Genomic DNA, 23,194 nt, shown 5'->3' on the forward strand with positions numbered 1-23,194 from the left:
TCCCAAAGAAAGTTATTGAAGAATCATGCTGCAGAAAAACACATTCACGGTTCAATTTGATTATCTTGCATCAAGGGCAAAGAAAAAATAAAAACCATAAAAGAAGGACACTCATTGAAGAAAATTTGTTTTATCTATCTGATTGTTCTCCGTTCTTATGCGTCGAATCAAGTATCGCGAAATGTTTTAGATCCAATCTCGATTATCTCCGTCAGCTCGCTGCAAAATCTTGGAAACCTATCCGTAAAATAAGGGTCAAAAGAAATGTGATAACAGATCTGAGAAAAGGATGTTACAACGTAGATCCCGAATAATATAGTCTATAAAACCAGATCCATGAAAAAAGGAACAGCAAACCCTTAAATTAAGTCATCACAGAGGAAACCAGAACAAACAAAACCTTTAGAATCATAAAATTCCTACAGCACCAAATAGTAAATCAAAAATAAATATTTGCTCTCAGAATCAACAAAGAAAGACTGAAACGAAAAGAACAAGTCCCGAAGGGGCAAAGGCACTTATCTCTACTTTCCCCACTTCAGACAAAAATTAACAAGGTGCGATGTGATTGATAAAAGAGGCTTCTATTGCACACCAAACCCATGTAACACTTACCTGTGAAGAACATCATATGTCCAGAATCGTGGATAATTTTTGTCAGATTACAATGTCAAAAAACTAAATGTAAGAAAACCTAAGGTGTAAAAAAAGCTAAATGTAAGGAAAACCTAAGGGGTAAAGGAGTAAAATGATTCACAATCAAGAAGATTTTGCCAAATGAACCTGATTGCTTGATACTACATAGCAAGTTTCGCAATCAAGAAGAATGTAAAAAAACTACATGGCAGAAAACAGACAGTTTCAATTCACAATTCAACCTGGCGTGGTAATCATGTGTCAAGTTTCACAAAACATTATTACCATTATCTGATATTCAATTGGAAACACGTTAAAACAGAAAATTCACATGAGAACTACAGCATTCTGCCAACAAATTAAACAAAACAACAAACTCCAAAATTGAAACCAACAGTAAACAAATCAAACTTCAGAATTAAGAGAACCAAATAATCAACAAAAAAAGAATATGAACGCAACACATGAAAATCACAAAAGAGGAAGATACAGAACCCGACGAAATCATATGTTCATTGTCTACTTCTCCTGAAACACCAAAGAGTAAATAACAAATCAACATATATGTACTCTCAGAGTGGATGAAGAAATGTTAAACCAAAAAAAAAATTGAACAGATATCACCAAATCAAAAATGATAGGCTCCATGCTATGTACAATTTTATTAACTTGACAAATCATGCTGCATAGCAAACATGTTCAAATTTCATTTCATATATGTGAAGCCAAGAAATAAAAATGAAGAACAACTAATGGGAAAAAAAAAAAACTGATTTATCTATTGGTGTCATTCTCCGTTCTTAACTGTTGCTAGAATAGAAGACTTCTCAGCTCACTGCAAAATGGATAAGAAGTGTATCTCGATTATCCAATTATGAAGAATTATATACAATATTTAGACAAATAATTCTTGATAACCGATTTAAAAGAAGAGTCGAGAGAAGTGTGAATGCTGAATTTGTTGATAACGACGGTGATAAAAGCATATCACTAACAATCTCCTATTCTCGTTTATAATAACCCCGAAATTAAGCAATCATGGAAAGAACAACCTGGCCAACAGATCAAGAAACAAAAGAGAATTGAACACAACAGGCAAACTTTAGAATTGAAAAATTAAGATCACATCTTCTCCTGCAGAACCAAAGAGTTAATAGCAAATCATATGATATAAGAATCAATAAAGAAAATTGCAACAAATGTTTTTACTAAATACCGCCAAACCAAATCTCGAGGCTCCATGCTATGAAGAAAGTTATTATTTTGACAAACCAAGCTGCAGAAAACACGTTCAAAGTTCAATTAATTTATTTTGCATGAAATCCAAGAAATAAAAATTAAAAAAGAACGATTCATTGAAGAAATTCGATTTATCTATCTGATTATTCTCTGTTCTTATCTATTCAATCAAGAATGGCTATTTGGACTTCAGCTCGCTGCAAAATCGACAACACGCGTCTCAATTATCTATTATCTAACATAATCTCGAGGCGCCATGCTATGAAGAAAGTTATTATTTTGACAAACCAAGCTGCAGAAAACATGTTCAAAGTTCAATTCATTTATTTTGCATCAAAGCCAAGAAATAAAAATTAAAAAAAAATGATTCATTGAAGAAATTCGATTTATCTATCTGGTTGTTCTCTGTTCTTATCTACTCAATCAAGATTTATATATCTGATTGTTCTCTCTCTCTGTTCTTTATCTACTCAATCAAGAATCGCTATTTCGACATCAGCTCGCTGCAAAACCGACAACACACGTCTCAATTATCTATTATCTAATGAGGAATTATATCAATAAATTTATACAAATAATTCTTGATGACTGAAAAGTAAAAGAAGATTCATGAGAAGCATTATCGTGTAAAATTCTGATTCTTGATGGCTACAATATGAGAATAAGCATAAATAATAAGAATTAATGAAAAAAGATTGAAATGAATATTTTTTACTAGAAATCACCAATTCACAAAAGCAGAGGATCCATAAGAAAGTTATTGAAGAACCATGCTGCAGAAAAACACGTTCACAATTCAATTCATTTATCTTGCATCAAACCCAAGAAAAAATAAAAACAACAAAGAAGGACACTCATTGAAGAAAATTGATACGTTAATACAGTAGGTCATTAAAATAAGAACAGCAACCTCCAAGATCAAACCAGCAAGAACCAAATCAAACCTCAACAAAAAGATACAGAACTGAGAATACAAAACTTAAAGATCAAACAAGAGGAAGACAGAACCATAAGAGATTGTGTGTTTATTCCTGCAACAACAAAGAGGAAAATAACTACTAAAAAAAAATATATATATATATATATGAACTAAGAATCAATATACTGAAAAGAAAAAGACTCGCAATTCAATTTGTATATGTCTTTTCTTAATCACAAAGACCAAAACAGAAAAGAACACCATGATGAAGTAATTGGATTTATCACCCTCCAACTGAAAAGAACAACATGTTGAAGCAATTAGATTTAACTTGACCTTCCTTTCTTATCCATTCTATGAAGTATCCCAATGTTCTAGATGTCTAAACATCAGCTTACTGCAAAACAGACGTGTATATCTTGATTATCCAAGAAAGAGATGGACATCTACATTCAAGGAAGAAACAAAAGCCATTAAATTCAAAAGGCTCAGAATCTTGTATGTTACACACTCACATTCCTGATGCAAAAACTGCTAAACTAGCAAGGGACACCTTCATATCAAGACGTTTAGATCACGGCTAGAAAAAAACCACACAAAGCTCTGTCCACTTTTTTCAGAATTGAGTAAACTTTCGCACTGTCAATTATATGTCAAAAACCTAAATATAAGAAAACAGTACAATGATGGGGTAGTGTGGCAAATAGTAGTAGAAAAAAAGAAGAAAAAAAGACAAAAGATTAGCATAATTCTCTAAACCAAGCCTCTGATCAGCATATCACAAATACAGTATCACAAAGTTGTCCCAACTTTTCCAGAATCGTGTAATACAGAAAGATGTCATACAGAAACATTAATATAAGGAAACAGTAGTGAGCTGAACTATTCAGATAAAACCAGCAACCCTACTCGCACATCAATATCTCTCGCACGTAACAACCATGGAATGAAAACAAAAAAGACTGGACACTAAAACACAGAGAATAACTGAAATGAAAATGAAGTTTGCCAACAGAGAATAACTGATACACAATTGGAAACACCTTAAAACAGAAAATTTAAATGAGAACTCCAGCATTCTGCCAACAAATTAAAGGCAGAACACCAGTTTACATGGTATAATATTTGTTACTAATGAGGAGTTAGAAGAATAGTAAATGAAACTCTAACAAACACAACAACCAGATCATTAAAATTAAAATAAGAACAACAAACTCCAAAATTGAAACCAACAATAAACCAATCAAACTTCAGAATTAAGAGAACAAAATAATCAACAAGAATAAGAACGCAACACATGAAAATCACAGAAGAGGGAGATATAGAAACCTAAGAAATCCTATGTTCACTGATTACTTCTCCTGAAACACCAAAATGTAAATAAAAAATCAACATCTATATACTCTCAGATTGGATGAAGAAATTTTAAAACAGAAAAGAATTTTATAGATATTACCAAATCAAAAATGATAGGCTCCATGCTTTGTAGAATTTTATTAATTTGACAAATCACGCTAGAGAGAAAACAGTTTCAAACTTCAATTCATATATTTTGAGCCAAAAAAAAAAAATGAAGAACAACTCAATGAAAAAACTGATTTATCTATTGGTGTCATTCTCCATTCTTATGTTGCTAGAATATAACTGCAAAATGGATAAAGTGTATCTTGATTATCCAATTATGAAGAATTATATACAAAATTTAGACAAATAATCTTGATAACCGATTGAAAAGAAGAGTTAAGAGAAGTGATGATTGTGTCAATTTCTTGTTATCTACAATACGGAAAAAGCATATATCACTAACAATCTCTTGTTCTACTTTATAGCAACACTGATTAAGCAATCATGGAAAACACAACCTGGCCAACAAATCAACATATCAAGGAATCAAGAAACAAAAGAAAATTGAACACAAGAACAAGCAAACTTTAGAATCGAGAATTTTAAATCATATCTTCTACCAAAGAACCAAATAGTAAATACCAAATCAAGAAATATGATATAAGAATCAATAAAGAAAGGTTGAAACAAATGTTTTTACTAAAGATCGCCAAACCAAATCTCGAGGCACCATGCTATGAAGCAAGTCAGTATTTTGACAACCAAGCTGCAGAAAACACGTTCAAAGTTCAATTCATTTATTTTGCATCAAAGCCAATAAATAAAAATTTAAAAAGAACGATTCATCGAAGAAATTCAATTTATCTATCTGATTGTTCTCTTTCCATATCCATTCAATCAAGAATTGCTATTGGGACTTCAGTTCACTGCAAAACCAACAATGCACGTCTCAATTATCTATTATCTAACAGAAGAATTATATCAATAAATTTATACAAATAATAATTCCTAATGACTGATAAGTAAAAGATTCATAAAAATGTCGTGTAAAATTCTGATTCTTGATGCCTACAATATGATATTAAGCAACCACGGAGCACAGAATCTGGCCAACATATCAAGAAATCAAGAAATATACACCGTGAGAATAAGAATAAGTTTAATTGATGAAAAAAGATTAAAAGAATATTTTTTTTATTAGAGATCACCAAATCACAACAAACCAGAGGCTCCATAAGAAAGTTATTGAAGAATCATGCTGCAGAAAAACACATTCAAGGTTCAATTCGATTATCTTGCATCAAGGCCAAAGAAAAAATAAAAACCATAAAGAAGGACACTCATTGAAGAAAATTGATTTACCTATCTGATTGAAGAAAATCGAATCAAGAACCTTAAAACGTTTCAGCTTGCTGCAAAATCTATAAACGCAAATCTCGATTAACCATTGAAGAATTGTGAAATTCTTGATATCTATAATCCGAAAATAGCATATGAAAACGCAATTCAACAACGATATCCATGACATTGAAGAAATCAAGAACTGCAAACCCTAAAATCGAGTCATTTAAACGAGTTTGAGAAGCCGATCTGAAGAAGAAGAAGAAGAAGAACAATCAAAACTGTGCAATGAAAAAATTCAAGATTATCAACAAAGTAGTAATTAAGAATTTAGGATGAAGAACAAACGAGAGAAATATAGAGCGTGCTCCTTTGACGAGCTCTTGAATGATGAGGAAGACTTGAATGATAGCAGAGGCGGTTTATATGCAATTTAAAAATACAAACGTTGGATAAGATATCCTTGGACCTTTTTTTTTTTTACGAATCGATGGACCTTACAATACTAGTAAATATATATTGATACATTAATTTTTTAAAATTTTATTATCTTTTTTTTTATAAGATTTCAAAATTTTATTATAAAAAAATTAAAATTTTAATATTTGTTTCTTTTTTTTATAATAAATCTCTATTATATACATAGCGAGATTCTCACGGAGCTCTCTCGTGCATTCTCATGAAAATTTCTTAGGTGTCATTTAATTAGAGAGATTTAATTGACTCTTTCTCAAAAAAAGATTTAAAAAAAATAAAAAAAAAAAGATCTTCTCAAAAAAAAATTTAAAAAAACAGAAGAAAAAAAATCTTTGTATAAAAAAAAAACTTTGTACTTATTTGTTGGATTGAATGTTGGATATATACAAATTAATTTGTAAAAAAAAATAACTACAGTAATCGGATATATATAAGCTCATACAAAGTTATGTTCTCTAAAACAATACAGTAGTACTATCTTTCAAAAAAAAAAAATACAGTACTTTTTTCGTTTTCTAAAACAATACTATTAAATATATATTGATACATTAATTTTTTAAAATTTTATTATCTTTTTTTTATATAAGATTTTAAAATTTTAATATAAAAAAATTAAAATTTTAATATATGTTTTCTTGATTTGAAGGAGGGCTCCCTGCACCTTCTCAGAAAAGGTTTTGAAGTATGTGGTATTTTGGAGGATGTTTTTGTCACAAAAAAAACGAATAGATACGGCGAACCCTATGGATTTGTAAAATTCTATAAAGTAAAAGATGTTACGAAGATGACGAAGGCCCTTAACAATGTTTGGTTCGGACACTACCGTGTTCGCGCCAGTGTGGCCATTTTCGATCGTCATTATACGGGGGAGGAGAAGTATTCTGAGAAGAAAAAGGTTGACCTGTTGAAGGGATCTTTTGAACTTTCTAAGAAGGACGGTTCCAAAGTTCCCGCGAAGCTTGTCTCTTCTGACGGTGGTGTTGGCAATACCTTAGGGACGGAGTCTTTGTTTCAGGGGGAAGGTGTGCAGAGGGCTCTGGTCATCCGGAATGTGTGCGGGTGGGGGAAGTTCTCGTCAAGCTTGGAGCTAGTAAGGAGCAGGGAGTTAGGAAAGCTGATCAGAACATCGGGGAGCTATCTAAGGATTCTGAGAAGGAGATAGGGGGAAAGATTCTCATGCGAAATTATCGAACGAAGTCAGATGATATTAAGTGGGTTAAAAATGGGTTGGTAGGGACAGTGTTAAATGGTGAAGCAATCCCTCTGATCCAGAACAGAATATCTGACGCAGGTTTTGGCGATCTCGTTATTATCCCCATGGGGGCTGACAAAGTTTTTGTTAGAAGCTCCGAGGGAGTAGATGTTTTGCCAATTGTGAAGGGAGCTAAAGAATTTTTCAGTCTCGTTTTTTCAAACTGGGTACGTTGGGGAGAGGCTGTAATGCCCTATCGGAGAGGTGTGTGGGTTCGTTTGTATGGTATCCCGCTGCATGCTTGGAATGTTGACTTTTTCAAGCTTTGTGTTTTTGACTGTGGAAGTTTCCTACGTGCGGATAGTTGTTCCGCTGATAGTGACAGACTGGACTTCGCTCGGGTTCTTATAGCCACGCCCGATCTAGAGATAATTAAGAAGGTTGTGACTGTTTTGGTGGATGGCACTCAGGTGGAGGTTAACATAATGGAGGAATAGGGGTATGCTTTGGGGGAGGACATTTGTCTTTTTGAGGAAGAGTGCGGGTCCGAGGAAACTCAATCTGATTTGGGAGAAGGGTACGTTGACCTAGAAGTCCGGCGTAATGTCGACGTTATAGTTGAGAGTTTTGCGGAGGGGCTGGAGAAAGAGGTTTGAAGCGGGTGGAAAAATGCGCGAGCGTAAATCGCTCGCTTAGACAGTAAAGTCGCCACCGAATTTTATTTATTCCCAAACGAAGAGGAAAATATCGATAAAACCTTGAAAGAATGGAAAGATGGTTGTCGCAACCATTTCCGGGTTCAGGAGTCGATTATGCGAGGGGAAGGTATTAGCACCCCTCACATCCGTTGTACTCAACGGGAACCTTCGCGTTAATTTTAGGGTTAAAAGAGTGTTTTAATTTATTTGCTTGCTTTTATTAATTATAAGAATTATTTACAAGAGGGGAAAAATGTTAGTTTTTTATTAGTGGGCTCGACAAGATGTTGAATCCTGCTCCTACGTATTCCCTGGTGCGATGGGAAACTCAAAGCCCTGTAGTTCTGGTAGAAAATAATTGTTGGTTGGTTGATTTTAATTATTGAAAAAAAAAAGTTTTAACCGCGCTTGGGTAAAAAGTTTGTTTTAACTAAAAAAAAGACTCGTGCTTGAAAGATGGTACCCGCTTGAGAAAAAAAAATTGAGCGTGCATGACCGCAAAAAGAGTGAAATTTGATGAATTGAGATTGATTTTAAGTTATGGAAGACAAACAACCGGTAGGCAAGGCGCATGGCCAGCATTCGGTCATTTGAGGTATGAGCGGATGTACATCCGCCGGTCCCCTTTTCAATCCAAATTATTTAAGTTTATTCAGATATTTGACATTACAAATGATTTATTTTTTTGCGTTTTTTACTATATTTGAACTTAAATTAAACAAATTAGATAAACAAATGAAAAGGGTAAAAATATAAGTAAATAAAAAAATAAAATAAAATAAAATAAAATAAAAAAATAAAAAAATAAGTAAATAAATAAAATTTCACAGATTGTACATCACTGGGGGTGCGTATAGCAACAGACTTAGAAGGCCCAACCCGGGAAGGGCCCAGAGGCGCTGGACAAACAAAAAATAGAGGGAAGGGATCTGGGCTGTCTGATTAATCAGACAGCCCTGATGAGATCGCAGATGGGTGATGGTGAGCTGTCTGGTGTGATCAAACGGTCAGGATGATAACCGCGTACTGTGTGCGCGTGACACAGGATCTGGGCCTATAAATACACCAAACCACCGAGGATAACTCATTTTTCCAGTTTTTTCTCTCTCTTCTTTAACTTCTCTCTCTCGGTCTCTCTCACTTCTCTCCTAGGGTTCTTGAGTTCTCAAGAACAGGGATGAATCTTCATCCCTTCCGGTCAGCCACCACCGCACCGCCCAGAATCCGGCGGCGGCGCCACCGAGCCGGCCGCCGTTAACCACCACCAGAAAACCCGAAATTCCCAAAAAAATCCATAATGCAACCAAACCTCTTTTTAACACCTATTTATCAATTCTAAGCACAGATTAAGCCTCAAAACCCGAAATAAACACCCAACAATTTTTTACCCAAAAACAATTTCAAATCCGCTACTATTTTATATTATTACCATGAATACAGCCACAAAATCAAACGAAAATCACTCTACCAATACATATAAATACACAGCGACAACAAAAATAGAGGTTTACATCAAAAACCAAATTTAGAAGAATACTAACCATGAACTCAGTGAACTCCCTTGCTTCTCTGTCCTTCCGCTGTCTGTTCCTTCTGCGTTTCGTCCTTTTGATTCTTTTCGATTTTTGCTGCGAGATACTTCTAGGACCGGTGGAGGTGGAAGTGTTTGAAGCTTCTTCCTTGTTGTGTCTTCATTTTGGTTCTCTCTTTTTTGCGTGTGATTTTTCTCTGTGATTTTTTTTCGTGTTTTTTTTTCTCTTTTCTTCTCTGTGTGTGTGTCCTTTTTACGTAGAATTCTGTGGTATTTATATAGCAATAGGACCAAGTTTTGGCATTGAATCCTGATTGATTTGATATGAATGATGATTGAACAAATTTGCAAGTGAATGAAAATTTTCCTTTTTGGTTTGATTTGTTCTCATCTACAACTAATGTGATTCAATTTTGTTTATGAGTAGGATTTCAATTTTCCATTCCTGGATTAATAGCATACGCGTACTCACTGCATCCTTGGTAGTCTATCTTAGCACATCTTGTGCTGAGAAGACTGTTCTTGTTAATATATATATATATATATATATATATATATATATATATATATATATATATATATATATATATATATATATATATATATATATATATATATATATATATATATATATATATATATATATCTCATTTTGACTTGTTCAAAAAAAAAAAAAATAACTAAATTAATCGGATATATATAAGCTCATACAAAGTTATGTTCTCTAAAACAATACAGTAGTACTATCTTTCAAAAAAAAAAAAACACTACAGTACAGTACTTTTTTTCTTTTTATAAAACAATACTATTAAATATATATTGATACATTAATTTTTTAAAATTTTATTATCTTTTTTTTTATATAAGATTTTAAAATTTTAATATAAAAAAATTAAAATTTTAATATATGTTTTCTTATTTATAATAAATTTAGTTTAAAGAGAATAAATGAGTTTCGGTGTGAACTTTTCATAATACCAACGATATCCTTGATTCTTTTAGTAGCAACAAAAATATTTTATTAACAAATTCACCATAACATAAGACACATCTATTTTTTTAGCATAAATTTTTTTTATTAACAAACTTACCATAACATAAGACATTTTTTTTTTGGACATAAGTTAGACACATGCAAACACGGAACACGCTTGTCTGGTCCGCTAGTAAATATATAAATTTGATTATAATTATCAATGATAAATTATTCAATTTTTTATGTATTCGTCACAAATAATGGTTCAATGTATATCTACTTATACTTCTATACAATATATAAAGAAAATACATGAATTTTGGTGTGGACTTTTAATAATACCAACAATACCATTGATTTTTTTTAGTAGTAACAAAAATCTTTTATTAACAAACTCACCATATTATAAGACACATCTTATTTTTTTTAGCAGCAAAAATCTCTTATTAAGAAACTGACCATAGCATAAGACATTTTTTTTTTTGACATAAGTTAGACACGCGCCTGCCTGACCCGCTAGTTTTTTAATAAGAAAAATTAGAAATTTGATTGGGAATAATTTCGATAATTTAGTTTGATAGTAATTAACTTTTATTGTATTATTATTATTAATAGTTAATTGTTTATGTTTTTTTTATATGAAAAATATTGTTTATGTTTCAATTTTTATATTCTTATAAGTTATAATCTATTTTATTTTTATTTTTAAGTATATAATTTGTTTATTGTATTCTTCTTTTATTTTATTTTATTTCAAATTTTTTTTAGTGAAATTGTTGAGTTCATCGTATTCGTCTATTTTGTTGCTATTTTTATGAATATAGATTATTTTGTTTTGATCCAATCTATAATCAATTTTGTTTTTATTTATCATTTTTCCAGTTTTTTCTCTCTCTTCTTTAATTTCTCTCTCTCGGTCTCTCTCACTTCTCTCCTAGGGTTCTTGAGTTCTCAAGAACAGGGATGAATCTTCATCCCTTCCGGCCAGCCACCACCGCACCGCCCAGAATCCGGCGGCGGCGCCACCGAGCCGGCCGCCGTTAACCACCACCAGAAAACCCGAAATTCCCAAAAAAATCCATAATGCAACCAAACCTCTTTTTAACACCTATTTATCAATTCTAAGCACAGATTAAGCCTCAAAACCCGAAATAAACACCCAACAATTTTTTACCCAAAAACAATTTCAAATTCGCTACTATTTCATATTATTACCATGAATACAGCCACAAAATCAAACGAAAATCACTCTACCAATACATATAAATACACAACGACAACAAAAATAGAGATTTACATCAAAAACCAAATTTAGAAGAATACTAACAAGGAACGCAGTGAACTCCCTTGCTTCTCTGTCCTTCCGCTGTCTGTTCCTTCTGCGTTTCGTCCTTTTGATTCTTTTCGATTTTTGCTGCGAGATACTTCTAGGACCGGTGGAGGTGGAAGTGTTTGAAGCTTCTTCCTTGTTGTGTCTTAATTTTGGTTCTCTCTTTTTTGCGTGTGATTTTTCTCTGTGATTTTTTTTCGTTTTTTTTTTCTCTTTTCTTCTCTGTGTGTGTGTCCTTTTTACGTAGAATTCTGTGGTATTTATATAGCAATAGGACCAAGTTTTGGCATTGAATCCTGATTGATTTGATATGAATGATGATTGAACAAATTTGCAAGTGAATGAAAATTTTCCTTTTTGGTTTGATTTGTTCTCATCTACAACTAATGTGATTCAATTTTGTTTATGAGTAGGATTTCAATTTTCCATTCCTGGATTAATAGCATACGCGTACTCACTGCATCCTTATCCCTTGATTTTTTTTGTGTTTTTTTTTACTAATAAAAAAAAATGAAATAAAATAAAATGAAAAAAGGACACCAGTGGGATTCGAACTCATGATCCTACACTTGCAACTCCTCAAACTCTCTTATCAATACCAAATGAACTAAGTTAAATATTTGAAAGTGAAATGCATTGCAAATAATATAACACTAATCATGAAGTCAAAATTTGGGGTATGACAAGGTTGGCGAAGCTTGCCTTGATCAAAGTGGGGCGGAGAAGGCGGGAAAGCCAGTTATTAATCTATCTTGTGAGGGGGAAACTGCGAATGAGGCCGAACGGATCGTGGATTCTTTTAGTCCGGTCAGTGATCGTGCGGAGCCACCGGCTATTACACAAGGAGAGTGTGAGGATCGGGATTTAAGATCCAGTGTTGCTCCTTCTATTCTCGACTCACATGAGCGTTTTCTTATTCATAAAGAAGCCGAGGGTACTGGTCGCAGTGATAGATTGTTGTGTCGAAGCAAACGTACCAATTCTTGCCCTCCAAAGGCGAGCTGTTCTGTCATCTCGGGGCCGTGGAGTTTGGATTGACTTCATGATCAGACTCATGGGGAGGCAGGGGTTATTTTTTCATCAAGTGGGAAAGCGAAGAAGGGAGATAAGCTAGCTGCGAGGAAGCAAAAGGTTAGGCAATTTGACACTAGGAAAAGGAAAGGAGGAGGGTTGCTGCGTCATCCGCTTCACAACATCAAAAAAGTAGCTAGGCTGCCAAGCAAAGACCGTGGTGAGGTTCTCAAAATCTTAATAAAGCATGTTCGGCGCCGTAGAGGAGGGGATAACATTAATCGATCTTGTTCTGTGAGTCGTCGAACGTCTTCCGTCGAGTCTTCGTCTTCGTCCTCTGTTAATAATGAGTGGCAGAATTGGGTGGCTATGCAAGGGAGTGAGCAGATGGTAGTGGATGATGTTTGGGGGATAGGAAAGGCTATTGGTGTCAAGTTTAAGGGAGATAATGTGAACATGTTTCGGGTTCTTTCTAGGGCGAACAAAGGAAAGAAAGAGCTTCCCGGCCCACATCATGAGGGGGGGAGTTCGGCAAGATACGGTGTGCTAGAATTGCGGGCTCTTGGTGTGTGTAGGGGGAGTGTGGCTCATGAAGATAGTATCATGGAATATTAGAGGATTAGGTGGGTTAGAGAATAGGAAGGAGGTGCGTAAGTTGGTGGGTGACCTGACACCTTTTATTCTGTGTCTCCAGGAAACTAAATTGCAATCCTGTGATGTTTTTCTTACTTCGAATCTCTGGGGTAGTATGTCTCATGAGTTCTCTTTTCGTCCTTCGGTTGGGGCGTCGGGGGGGGGGGGGGGGGGGGGGGGGGGGGGCTGCTAACTATTTGGGATCCCTCTGAAGTGGTTATGTGGTCAACTGAGAGTCAGGATCATGTGTTGTGGTGTCATGGCTGTTTTCTTAAGACTGGAGAAGATTTTTCGGTGGCAAATGTTTATGCGCCATGTGATGATATAGCAAAGCAACAACTATTTATCGATGCGTATACAGGTGGTAGGGATGGAGAGGGTGTGCATTTGTGGGGACTTTAATGCGGTAAAACATGTTGATGAACGTCGTTCGTCCAGGGTGGGTCAACGCAGCTTAGATCATATTCCTTTTAACCTCTTTATAGATGATAATAATTTAGTCGATCTACCCTTGATTGGTCGTAAGTTTACTTGGTTTAAAGGGGATGGTCTTTCGATGAGTCGCCTTGATAGGTTTCTTCTTTCGGAGGGGTGGTGCTTGACTTGGCCCAATTGCAAGCAGGTGGCCAAATTGAGGGGGTTGTCTGATCATTGTCCTCTAGTTCTCTCGGCGACGGAGGAGGATTGGGGACCCCGTCTGTCTAGGATGCTTAAGTGTTGGAAGGATGTTCCGGGTTACAAAGTGTTTGTGAGAGAGAAGTGGAATTCATTCCAGGTGGATGGTTGGGGAGGGTTTGTGCTTAAGGAAAAGTTTAAGTTAATAAAAGGGGCCCTGAAAGAGTGGCATAAGACTCATGTCTGAAACTTGCCTAGTCGTATTGACTCTTTGAAAGATCGGGTGTCAGTGTTGGATCACAAGGGGGAAGAGGAGGACCTGTCAGTAGATGAGATAGCAGAGCTTCACGAAGCGACTGCGGATATTTTCTCGCTATCTAGGCTGCATACCAGCATTAGTTGGCAACAGTTTCGTTCCTTATGGCTCAAGGAGGGAGATGCAAACTCTAAGTATTTTCACTCGGTCTTGGCAGGTCGTCGTCGAAGGAATGCTATTTCTGTGATCCAAGTGGGTGGGAATACAGTAGAGGGAGTGTCCCCCATTTGGCAGGTTGTGTTTACCCATTTTGCGGATCACTTCAGGAAAATCAATGTGGAGAGACCGGGGGTGGATAACCTTTTGTTTAAAAGGCTGAACCATTTTGAGGGTAGTAGTCTCACCAAGCCTTTCTCAGAGTTAGAGGTGAAATCTGCTGTGTGGGACTGTGATAGTTATAAAAGCCCAGGCCCTGACGGGATAAATTTTGGTTTCATTAAGGATTTTTGGGCTGAACTTCGGGGTGATGTTATGCGTTTTATATCTGATTTTTAGAGGAATGGTAAATTGTCTAAGGGTATCAACTCTACTTTCATCGCTCTGATCCCAAAGGTCGACAGTCCTCAACGGCTGAATGACTTTCGGCCAATTTCGCTGGTTGGCAGCCTGTACATGATTTTGGCAAAGGTTTTGGCGAATAGGCTGCGTCTCGTTATTGGTAGTGTCATTTCAGAGTCTCAAACGGCGTTTGTCAAGGATCGGCAAATTTTGGACGGTATTCTTATTGCAAATGAGGTAGTAGATGATGCTCGGAAGGCTAAAAAAGAACTCATGCTCTTTAAGGTGGATTTTGAGAAAGCCTATGATTCCGTGGATTGGGGGTATCTGGAAGCGGTTATGGAGAGGATGGCGTTCCCAACCCTTTGGAGGAAGTGGATAAGGGAGTGCGTGGGCACCGCTACTGCATCTGTTCTTGTTAATGGCAGCCCTACGGATGAATTCCCTCTTGAACGGGGCCTTAGACAAGGAGATCCGTTATCTCCTTTCCTTTTTCTTTTGGCTGCCGAGGGTTTGAATATTCTGATGGAGGCTATGGTGACTCATAACTTTTTTACGGGGTATAGGGTTGGGGAGAGTGACTCGACTTCAGTGTCGCACCTCCAGTATGCTGATGATACCCTTCTGCTAGGGGAGAAAAGTTGGGCTAATGTTCGGGCATTGCGGGCTACTTTGGTGTTGTTTGAGAATATGTCTGGCTTGAAGGTTAATTTCAATAAAAGTATGCTGGTAGGGGTGAATATCCCTGTCTCCTGGTTAGGCGAGGCTGCGGCTGCACTGAGTTGTAAAGTGGGAAATATTCCTTTTCTTTATTTGGGTCTTCCTATTGGGGGTGATTCGAGGCGTCTGATTTTCTGGGAACCGGTGTTGGCTCGTTTAAAGAATAGATTATCTGGTTGGAAGAGTCGTTTTCTTTCTTTTGGTGGTCGTCTGGTTTTACTTAAGTCTGTCTTAACCTCTCTACCTGTCTATGCGCTATCCATTTTCAAAGCTCCTTCATGTATCATTTCTTCTATTGAATCTCTTTTAATTAAATTTTTTTGGGGGGAGGGGGTGAGGATTTTAGGAAAATCGCTTGGGTAAATTGGAAAACTATTTGTTTGCGTAAGGCGTATGGAGGTTTGGGGGTTAGGCAGTTGATGGAGTTTAATTTGGCTCTTTTAGGTAAATGGTGTTGGAGGTTGTTAGTGGATAGAGAAAGGTTGTGGTATAGAGTGTTGGCGGCTCAGTATGGAGTAGAGGGAGGGAGATTACGAGATGGAGGGAGGCGTGGATCGTTGTGGTGGCGAGAGATAGTGAGTATTAGGGAGGGTGGTGGTGAGCCAGGTGGTAGGTGGTTTGGTGACCATGTTGTTAGGAGGGTGGGAGATGGGCCCGATACTCTTTTTTGGACAGATCCTTGGTTGGATGGGACTCCTCTTTGTGAGCGGTTTGGGCGTTTGTTTGCTTTGGCTGAGACCAAATCGCATACGGTGGCTGAGATGTTTTCTTTAGGGTGGGGGTTGGATGGGGCGGCGTGGGTGTGGAGGAGGCAGCTGAGGGCATGGGAGGAGGAGTTATTGGGGGAGTGTCAGTCTTTACTCTCTGTCATTTCTTTACAGGTACAATCTTCGGATAGGTGGCAGTGGCAGCCAGACCCTGATACAGGCTACACTGTCCGGGGCGCTTATCAGCTTCTGACTACTATGGATTCAATTATTGTGGATGATGCGGAGCATCTCATTTGGCATCCTCAGGTTCCCTTGAAGGTTTCCATTTTTGCGTGGCGATTATTGCGTGATAGGTTACCTACAAAGTCAAACCTTGTCACTCGAGGCATATTATCTTCTGCAACTCATCATTGTGTTTCTGGTTGTGGGGCGGCCAAGTCGACCCACCATTTATTCATCTTTTGTAGTACTTTTTGTTCTATTTGGGATTTAGTTCGCTCTTGGATTGGTATTTCATCGACAGGTTTCACTTCTATCCGGGATCATTTTGTTCAGTTTACTTTATCAGCTGGTGGATCTAGAGCACGTCGGTCTTTTTTGCAACTCATTTGGCTTGCTAGTGTATGGGTTGTGTGGACGGAAAGAAATCATAGATTGTTCAGAGGTTCAACTAGCACTCTTCATCAGATGTTGGACAAGATCAAGCTCTTTTCTTATAGGTGGTTGAAGACGACGAGTGTTACTTTAGTCTTAAACTACCATAGTTGGTGGTCTAGTCCTTTGCTATGTTTGGGCCTTATATGATTGCTTGTATTTCTTTCTGTGACTATTTGTAAACTTTGGTAGTCTATCTTAGCACATCTTGTGCTGAGAAGACTGTTCTTGTTAATATATATATATATATATCGGCAAAATTACACTGCAGGTCCTTTATCTTATTTTTTTTGTAACATTTTGGTCCTTTATTTTTTTTTGTAACATTTTGGTCCTTTATCTTTTGTTTGTAACACTTTGGTCTTTTATCGTTTTTATTTGTAACACTTTAGTCCTTTTTTTTGTGACACTTTGGTCCTTATCTTATTTATTTATAAAAAATAAAGGACCTAAATGTTACAAATAAAAAATAATAAAGGACCAAAGTGTTACAAAAAAAAGATAAAGGACCAAAATGTTACAAAAAAAAGATAAAGGACCAAAATGTTACAAAAAAATAAGATAAAGGATCTGCAGTGTAATTTTGCCTATATATATCTCATTTTGACTTGTTCAAAAAAAAAAAAAATTTGTAAACAAAAATAACTAAATTAGTCGGATATATATAAGCTCATACAAAGTTATGTTCTCTAAAACAATACAGTAGTACTATCTTTCAAAAAAAAAAAAAAAATACAGTACAGTACTTTTTTCTTTTTCTAAAACAATACTATTAAATATATATTGATACATTAATTTTTTAAAATTTTATTACCTTTTTTTATATAAGATTTTAAAATTTTAATATAAAAAAATTAAAATTTTAATATATGTTTTCTTATTTATAATAAATTTAGTTTAAAGAGAATAAATGAGTTTCGGTGTGAACTTTTCATAATACCAACGATATCATTGATTCTTTTAGTAGCAACAAAAATATTTTATTAACTAATTCACCATAACATAAGACACATCTATTTTTTTAGCATAAATTTTTTTTATTAACAAACTTACCATAGCATAAGACATTTTTTTTTGGACATAAGTTAGACACATGCAAACACGGAACGCGCTTGTCTGGTCCGCTAGTAAATATATAAATTTGATTATAATTATCAATGATAAATTATTCAATTTTTTATGTATTCGTCACAAATAATGGTTCAATGTATATCTAACTATACTTCTATACAATATATAAAGAAAATACATGAATTTTGGTGTGGACTTTTCATAATACCAACAATACCATTTTAATAAGAAAAATTAGAAATTTGATTGGGAATAATTTTGATAATTTAGTTTGATAGTAATTAACTTTTATTGTATTATTATTATTAATAGTTAATAGTATATTGTTTATGTTTTTTTTTTATATTCTTATAAGTTATAATCTATTTTATTTTTATTTTTAAGTATATAATCTGTTTATTGTATTCTTCTTTTATTTTATTTTATTTCAAATTTTTTTAGTGAAATTGTTGAGTTCATCGTATTCGTCTATTTTGTTGCTATTTTTATGAATATAGATTATTTTGTTTTGATCCAATCTATAATCAATCTTGTTTTTATTTATCATTTTTCAAGTTTTTTCTCTCTCTTCTTTAATTTCTCTCTCTCGGTCTCTCTCACTTCTCTCCTAGGGTTCTTGAGTTCTCAAGAACAGGGATGAATCTTCATCCCTTCCGGCCAGCCACCACCGCACCGCCCAGAATCCGGCGGCGGCGCCACCGAGCCGGCCGCTGTTAACCACCACTAGAAAACCCGAAATTCCCAAAAAAAGTCCATAATGCAACCAAACTTCTTTTTAACACCTATTTATCAATTTTAAGCACAGATTAAGCCTCAAAACCCGAAATAAACACACAACAATTTTTTACCCAAAAACAATTTCAAATTCGCTACTATTTTATATTATTACCATGAATACAGCCACAAAATCAAACGAAAATCACTCTACCAATACATATAAATACACAGCGACAACAAAAATAGAGATTTACATCAAAAACCAAATTTAGAAGAATACTAACCAGGAACGCAGTGAACTCCCTTGCTTCTCTGTCCTTCCGCTGTCTGTTCCTTCTGCGTTTCGTCCCTTTGATTCTTTTCGATTTTTGCTGCGAGATACTTCTAGGACCGGTGGAGGTGGAAGTGTTTGAAGCTTCTTCCTTGTTGTGTCTTAATTTTGGTTCTCTCATTTTTGCGTGTGATTTTTCTCTGTGATTTTTTTTCGTGTTTTTTTTCTCTTTTCTTCTCTGTGTGTGTGTCCTTTTTACGTAGAATTTTGTGGTATTTATATAGCAATAGGACCAAGGGTGTGTTTGTTTCAAGGTTTGTAATGTTATTCATGGGAATATAAGATCTGGAATGTAACATTGCTATGTTTGTTTCAAGTTTTGAAAATTTGTTCCCAGGAATTTTTTAATCCCAGGAATGTTAATTACACATAACTTCTACACTTGTTATTCCCATGCTAATAGGGTGGGAATATAACATTCCCATGAGAATAAAACTCAACTTCCTATAACTTCTCATAACTTCCCACTACCACTCACATTTATTTGCATTTTTATTTTTTCAATTTTTTATTTTATATAAATTTTAAAAACATTCCCAGGAAATCTAAATTTTAACCAAACACATGAGTAGGAATGTTATTCCTGGAAATAATATTCCTAGGAATATCATTCCAAGGAATGCAATTTCATACCTTGAAACAAACACACCCCAAGTTTTGGCATTGAATCCTGATTGATTTGATATGAATGATGATTGAACAAATTTGCATGTGAATGAAAATTTTCCTTTTTGGTTTGATTTGTTCTCATCTACAACTAATGTTATTCAATTTTGTTTATGAGTAGGATTTCAATTTTCCATTCCTGGATTAATAGCATACGCGTACTCACTGCATCCTTGGTAGTCTATCTTAGCACATCTTGTGCTGAGAAGACTGTTCTTGTTAATATATATATATATATATATATATATATATATATATATATATATATATATATATATATATATATATATATATCTCATTTTGACTTGTTCAAAAAAAAAATTGTAAAAAAAAATAACTAAATTAATCGGATATATATAAACCCATACAAAGTTATGTTCTCTAAAACAATACAGTAGTACTATCTTTCAAAAAAAAAAAAAAAAAACAATACAGTACAGTACTTTTTTCTTTTTCTAAAACAATACTATTAAATATATATTGATACATTAATTTTTTTAAAATTTTATTATCTTTTTTTTTATATAAGATTTTAAAATTTTAATATAAAAAAATTAAAATTTTAATATATGTTTTCTTATTTATAATAAATTTAGTTTAAAGAGAATAAATGAGTTTCGGTGTGAACTTTTCATAATACCAACGATATCCTTGATTCTTTTAGTAGCAACAAAAATATTTTATTAACAAATTCACCATAACATAAGACACATCTATTTTTTTAGCATAAACTAGACCCTTACCCGTGCGATGCACGGGTGTGATGCGATTGTTTTTATTTTATAATTGCATAAAACTGAAACATTAAATATTATCAAAATAATAATAATAATAAAATAGAGAATCCGAGATTCAAAAGATTTATTTTCTAAGGAGAAGTGATGTGGCATTGTAAGTGGATCGGGTGTGGATAGGAAAATTTGGCATAGGCCCAATAAGAAGTGGCCCAATAATGATCCAACCCACAACTTTGAATAAGGTATGGCGGGACAAATTGCGAAGGCGCCAGTAGCTAAAAGTCATGGCGCCAAACGAAGAAAAATATCTCCTCCATAATCTCCCACTCCGATGACTCTTGAGAAAGAGGATAACAACCACCCCCCATGATCCACCCGAATAGAGGGTAAGGAGGAGAATAACCACCCCTAGCAGCGCTATTCACGAAGGAGTAAGGAGGTGACCGAAAAACATGGTAATGGAGCTTGGAGAAGAAGAAAGAATACTCTATAAATAGCACCGATCATTCGTTGTTAAAGGATTCCATTTTTTCTACAAAAATCAGGCATATGGACCTATTTTGAGTCTAAGCTGTGTAATTTATTTAATCCAATATCAATAATACAACCCCCTTTGAGTGTTCACCAGAACAGTAAGTGAGTGGTTAAATGAAGAAATATTATTGGTTTAAGGATTATGGTTTACTTTACATGAGTAACAGAATAACTATCTAAAATTTATATATACATGAGTAATAGGATATATCTCCGCACAACATATAAATCTATTTCAAAACACACAAAAGATTTGATGAAAAGAGATTTGGCAAAATCTAAGTCACACAATTGACATATAAATAGTGACAGAATTAGAAAAACTTAAACAAAACAAATAAAATTAAAGGGTACATACCTTTTAAAAATATTCCAAAGGGATATATGTGAAGAGCATCAACCTCACAGTTCAGTTCATTTGAGTAAGAGATGATGACCCAAAGCCTAAAATAAAAAATTATAAAAATAAGTATATCAATAAAAAAAATGAATAAATAAAAAAGTAAAGGAAAGGAAAGTAAAACAACTATTACATAATTCAATTAAAAATAAAGTATATATTATTTAATTTGTATCATAATAAAATATGAATACACATATACAGTAGCACTTAACTAAACCTATAAATAGATGTGCAACACAAAAGTTGAATGTATGATCTGCAACAAACAAAAAATGTCAAATTCTCTTAATTTTATTTGTTATGCAAAAAGTTAATTTTTGCAAAAAAGATCGTACTTTGACGGATATAATGCAAGAGAAACGATTCCCGTTTGGAGGGAAGGTTGTCGTGTTGGGTGGAGATTTCCGCCAAATACTCCCAGTTATACCTAAGGGAACAAGGCATGAAATTGTTCACTCCGCAATAAATTCTTCCCATCTCTGGTCTTATTGTGAAGTTCTGACGTTGACAACTAATATGAGACTTCTGTCAGGATGTGCAGATTCCGATATTGACAAGAGAAAGGATTTTTCGGAATGGATATTGGGAGTTGGTGACGGAAGTGTCGGACATGCAGACGATGAGTATATTGCGGTCCAAATTCCACAAGATTTGTTGATTGATGGTGGTGCTGATTCTCTTGCAGCTATTGTTCAAAGCACGTACCCGGATTTGGTTAAAAATATGAATGATTCATCATTTTTTCATCAAAGGGCAATTCTAGCTCCAACGAATTCAGTTGTTAGTAGTATAAATGAATACATTCTAGATGTGATACCAAGTGAGGAAAAAGTATATCTCAGTTATGATTCTCCATGTAACTAGAATTCTTTTGTTGATGTCCCTGACAATGTACACACTCCTGAGTTCTTGAATACTATTGTTTCTTCCGGCATTCCAAATCATAAAATAAGGCTCAAAATTGGTGTCCCAATTATGCTCATGAGAAATATGGACCAATCATCCGGGATGTGCAATGGCACGAGGTTAATAGTCACAAAGATGGGAACCTACGTTATTGAAGGACTAATTATATCGGGTAGTCATATCGGTGAAAGAGTGTTCATTCCGAGATTGTCGTTGATTCCTTCAGATAAGAGGCTTCCTTTCAGATTTCAGCGCCGACAATTTCCAATCAATGTTTGTTTCGCCATGACAATTAACAAAAGTCAAGGCCAGTCTCTTAATCATGTTGGGGTTTATCTTTCTCAGCCAATCTTTTCCCACGGCCAGTTATACGTCGCTTTGTCTAGGGTAACTTCAGATAAGGGTTTGAAGGTGTTAGTGGCTAATCAATCAGGTGAAAATCCAGATTTAGCTCGGAATGTGGTTTACAAGGAAGTGTTTCGAAATATATAATGTTAAGTATATTTTGTGTAACATATGGTTATTCTTAATTTACATTTCGCATAATTTATTCAATAAACATTATAATTATTCGTTTATTTGATCCCGCGTGATCTATTGTTTTTTTTTTGCGTGTCGTTGTCTCCTCGCTTAATTATCGGTTCTAATTGCTATAATTTTGATATGATTGCTTTATTTTATACCCACCAAATATATTTGCTCATCAACGTTAGTCGTGATATTAGGCTATAGTGTTATTATGCGTATAAACATATGAAATAGATAGTTATTCCTAATTTACGTTTCACATGATTTATTCAATAAACATTACAAATATTCGTTTATTTTATGCCGCGTGATCTATTATTTCTTTGCGTGTCATTGTCTCCTCAATTAATTATCAGTTCTAATTGGTATAATTTTGTTATAGCCGATTTATTTTATGTCCAACAAATATATTTGCTCATCATCATTATTTTTTGGTAGAGTGTACTTGTGGATTTAGTTGT

The 23,194-nt window shown here is 34.5% G+C and overlaps 1 protein-coding gene, 1 long non-coding RNA gene and 2 pseudogenes across 2 annotated transcripts; 3 read left to right on the forward strand and 1 right to left on the reverse strand.

Moving 5' to 3' along the window:
• Positions 1-3,000: 3,000 nt before the first annotated feature.
• Positions 3,001-5,872, reverse strand: LOC123906401. Its single transcript, XR_006808878.1, has 3 exons — positions 5,828-5,872; positions 5,501-5,728; positions 3,001-5,396 (listed from the first exon to the last, which is right to left on the reverse strand). It is a non-coding gene; the product is annotated as an uncharacterized LOC123906401 (long non-coding RNA).
• Positions 5,873-6,740: 868 nt separating this feature from the next.
• LOC123905260 lies at positions 6,741-13,309 on the forward strand. Its single transcript, XM_045954876.1, has 4 exons — positions 6,741-6,930; positions 6,972-7,624; positions 12,371-12,656; positions 12,750-13,309. The coding sequence occupies exons 1-4, from the start codon at positions 6,741-6,743 to the stop codon at positions 13,307-13,309; spliced, it is 1,689 nt and encodes a 562-aa protein (XP_045810832.1).
• Positions 13,310-13,676: 367 nt separating this feature from the next.
• LOC123905261 lies at positions 13,677-19,386 on the forward strand (annotated as a pseudogene).
• A 2,285-nt stretch (positions 19,387-21,671) lies between these two features.
• LOC123906402 lies at positions 21,672-22,697 on the forward strand (annotated as a pseudogene).
• Positions 22,698-23,194: the final 497 nt, after the last annotated feature.

Source organism: Trifolium pratense, linkage group LG2 (assembly GCF_020283565.1).
Source record: "Trifolium pratense cultivar HEN17-A07 linkage group LG2, ARS_RC_1.1, whole genome shotgun sequence".
NCBI lineage: Eukaryota > Viridiplantae > Streptophyta > Magnoliopsida > Fabales > Fabaceae > Trifolium > Trifolium pratense.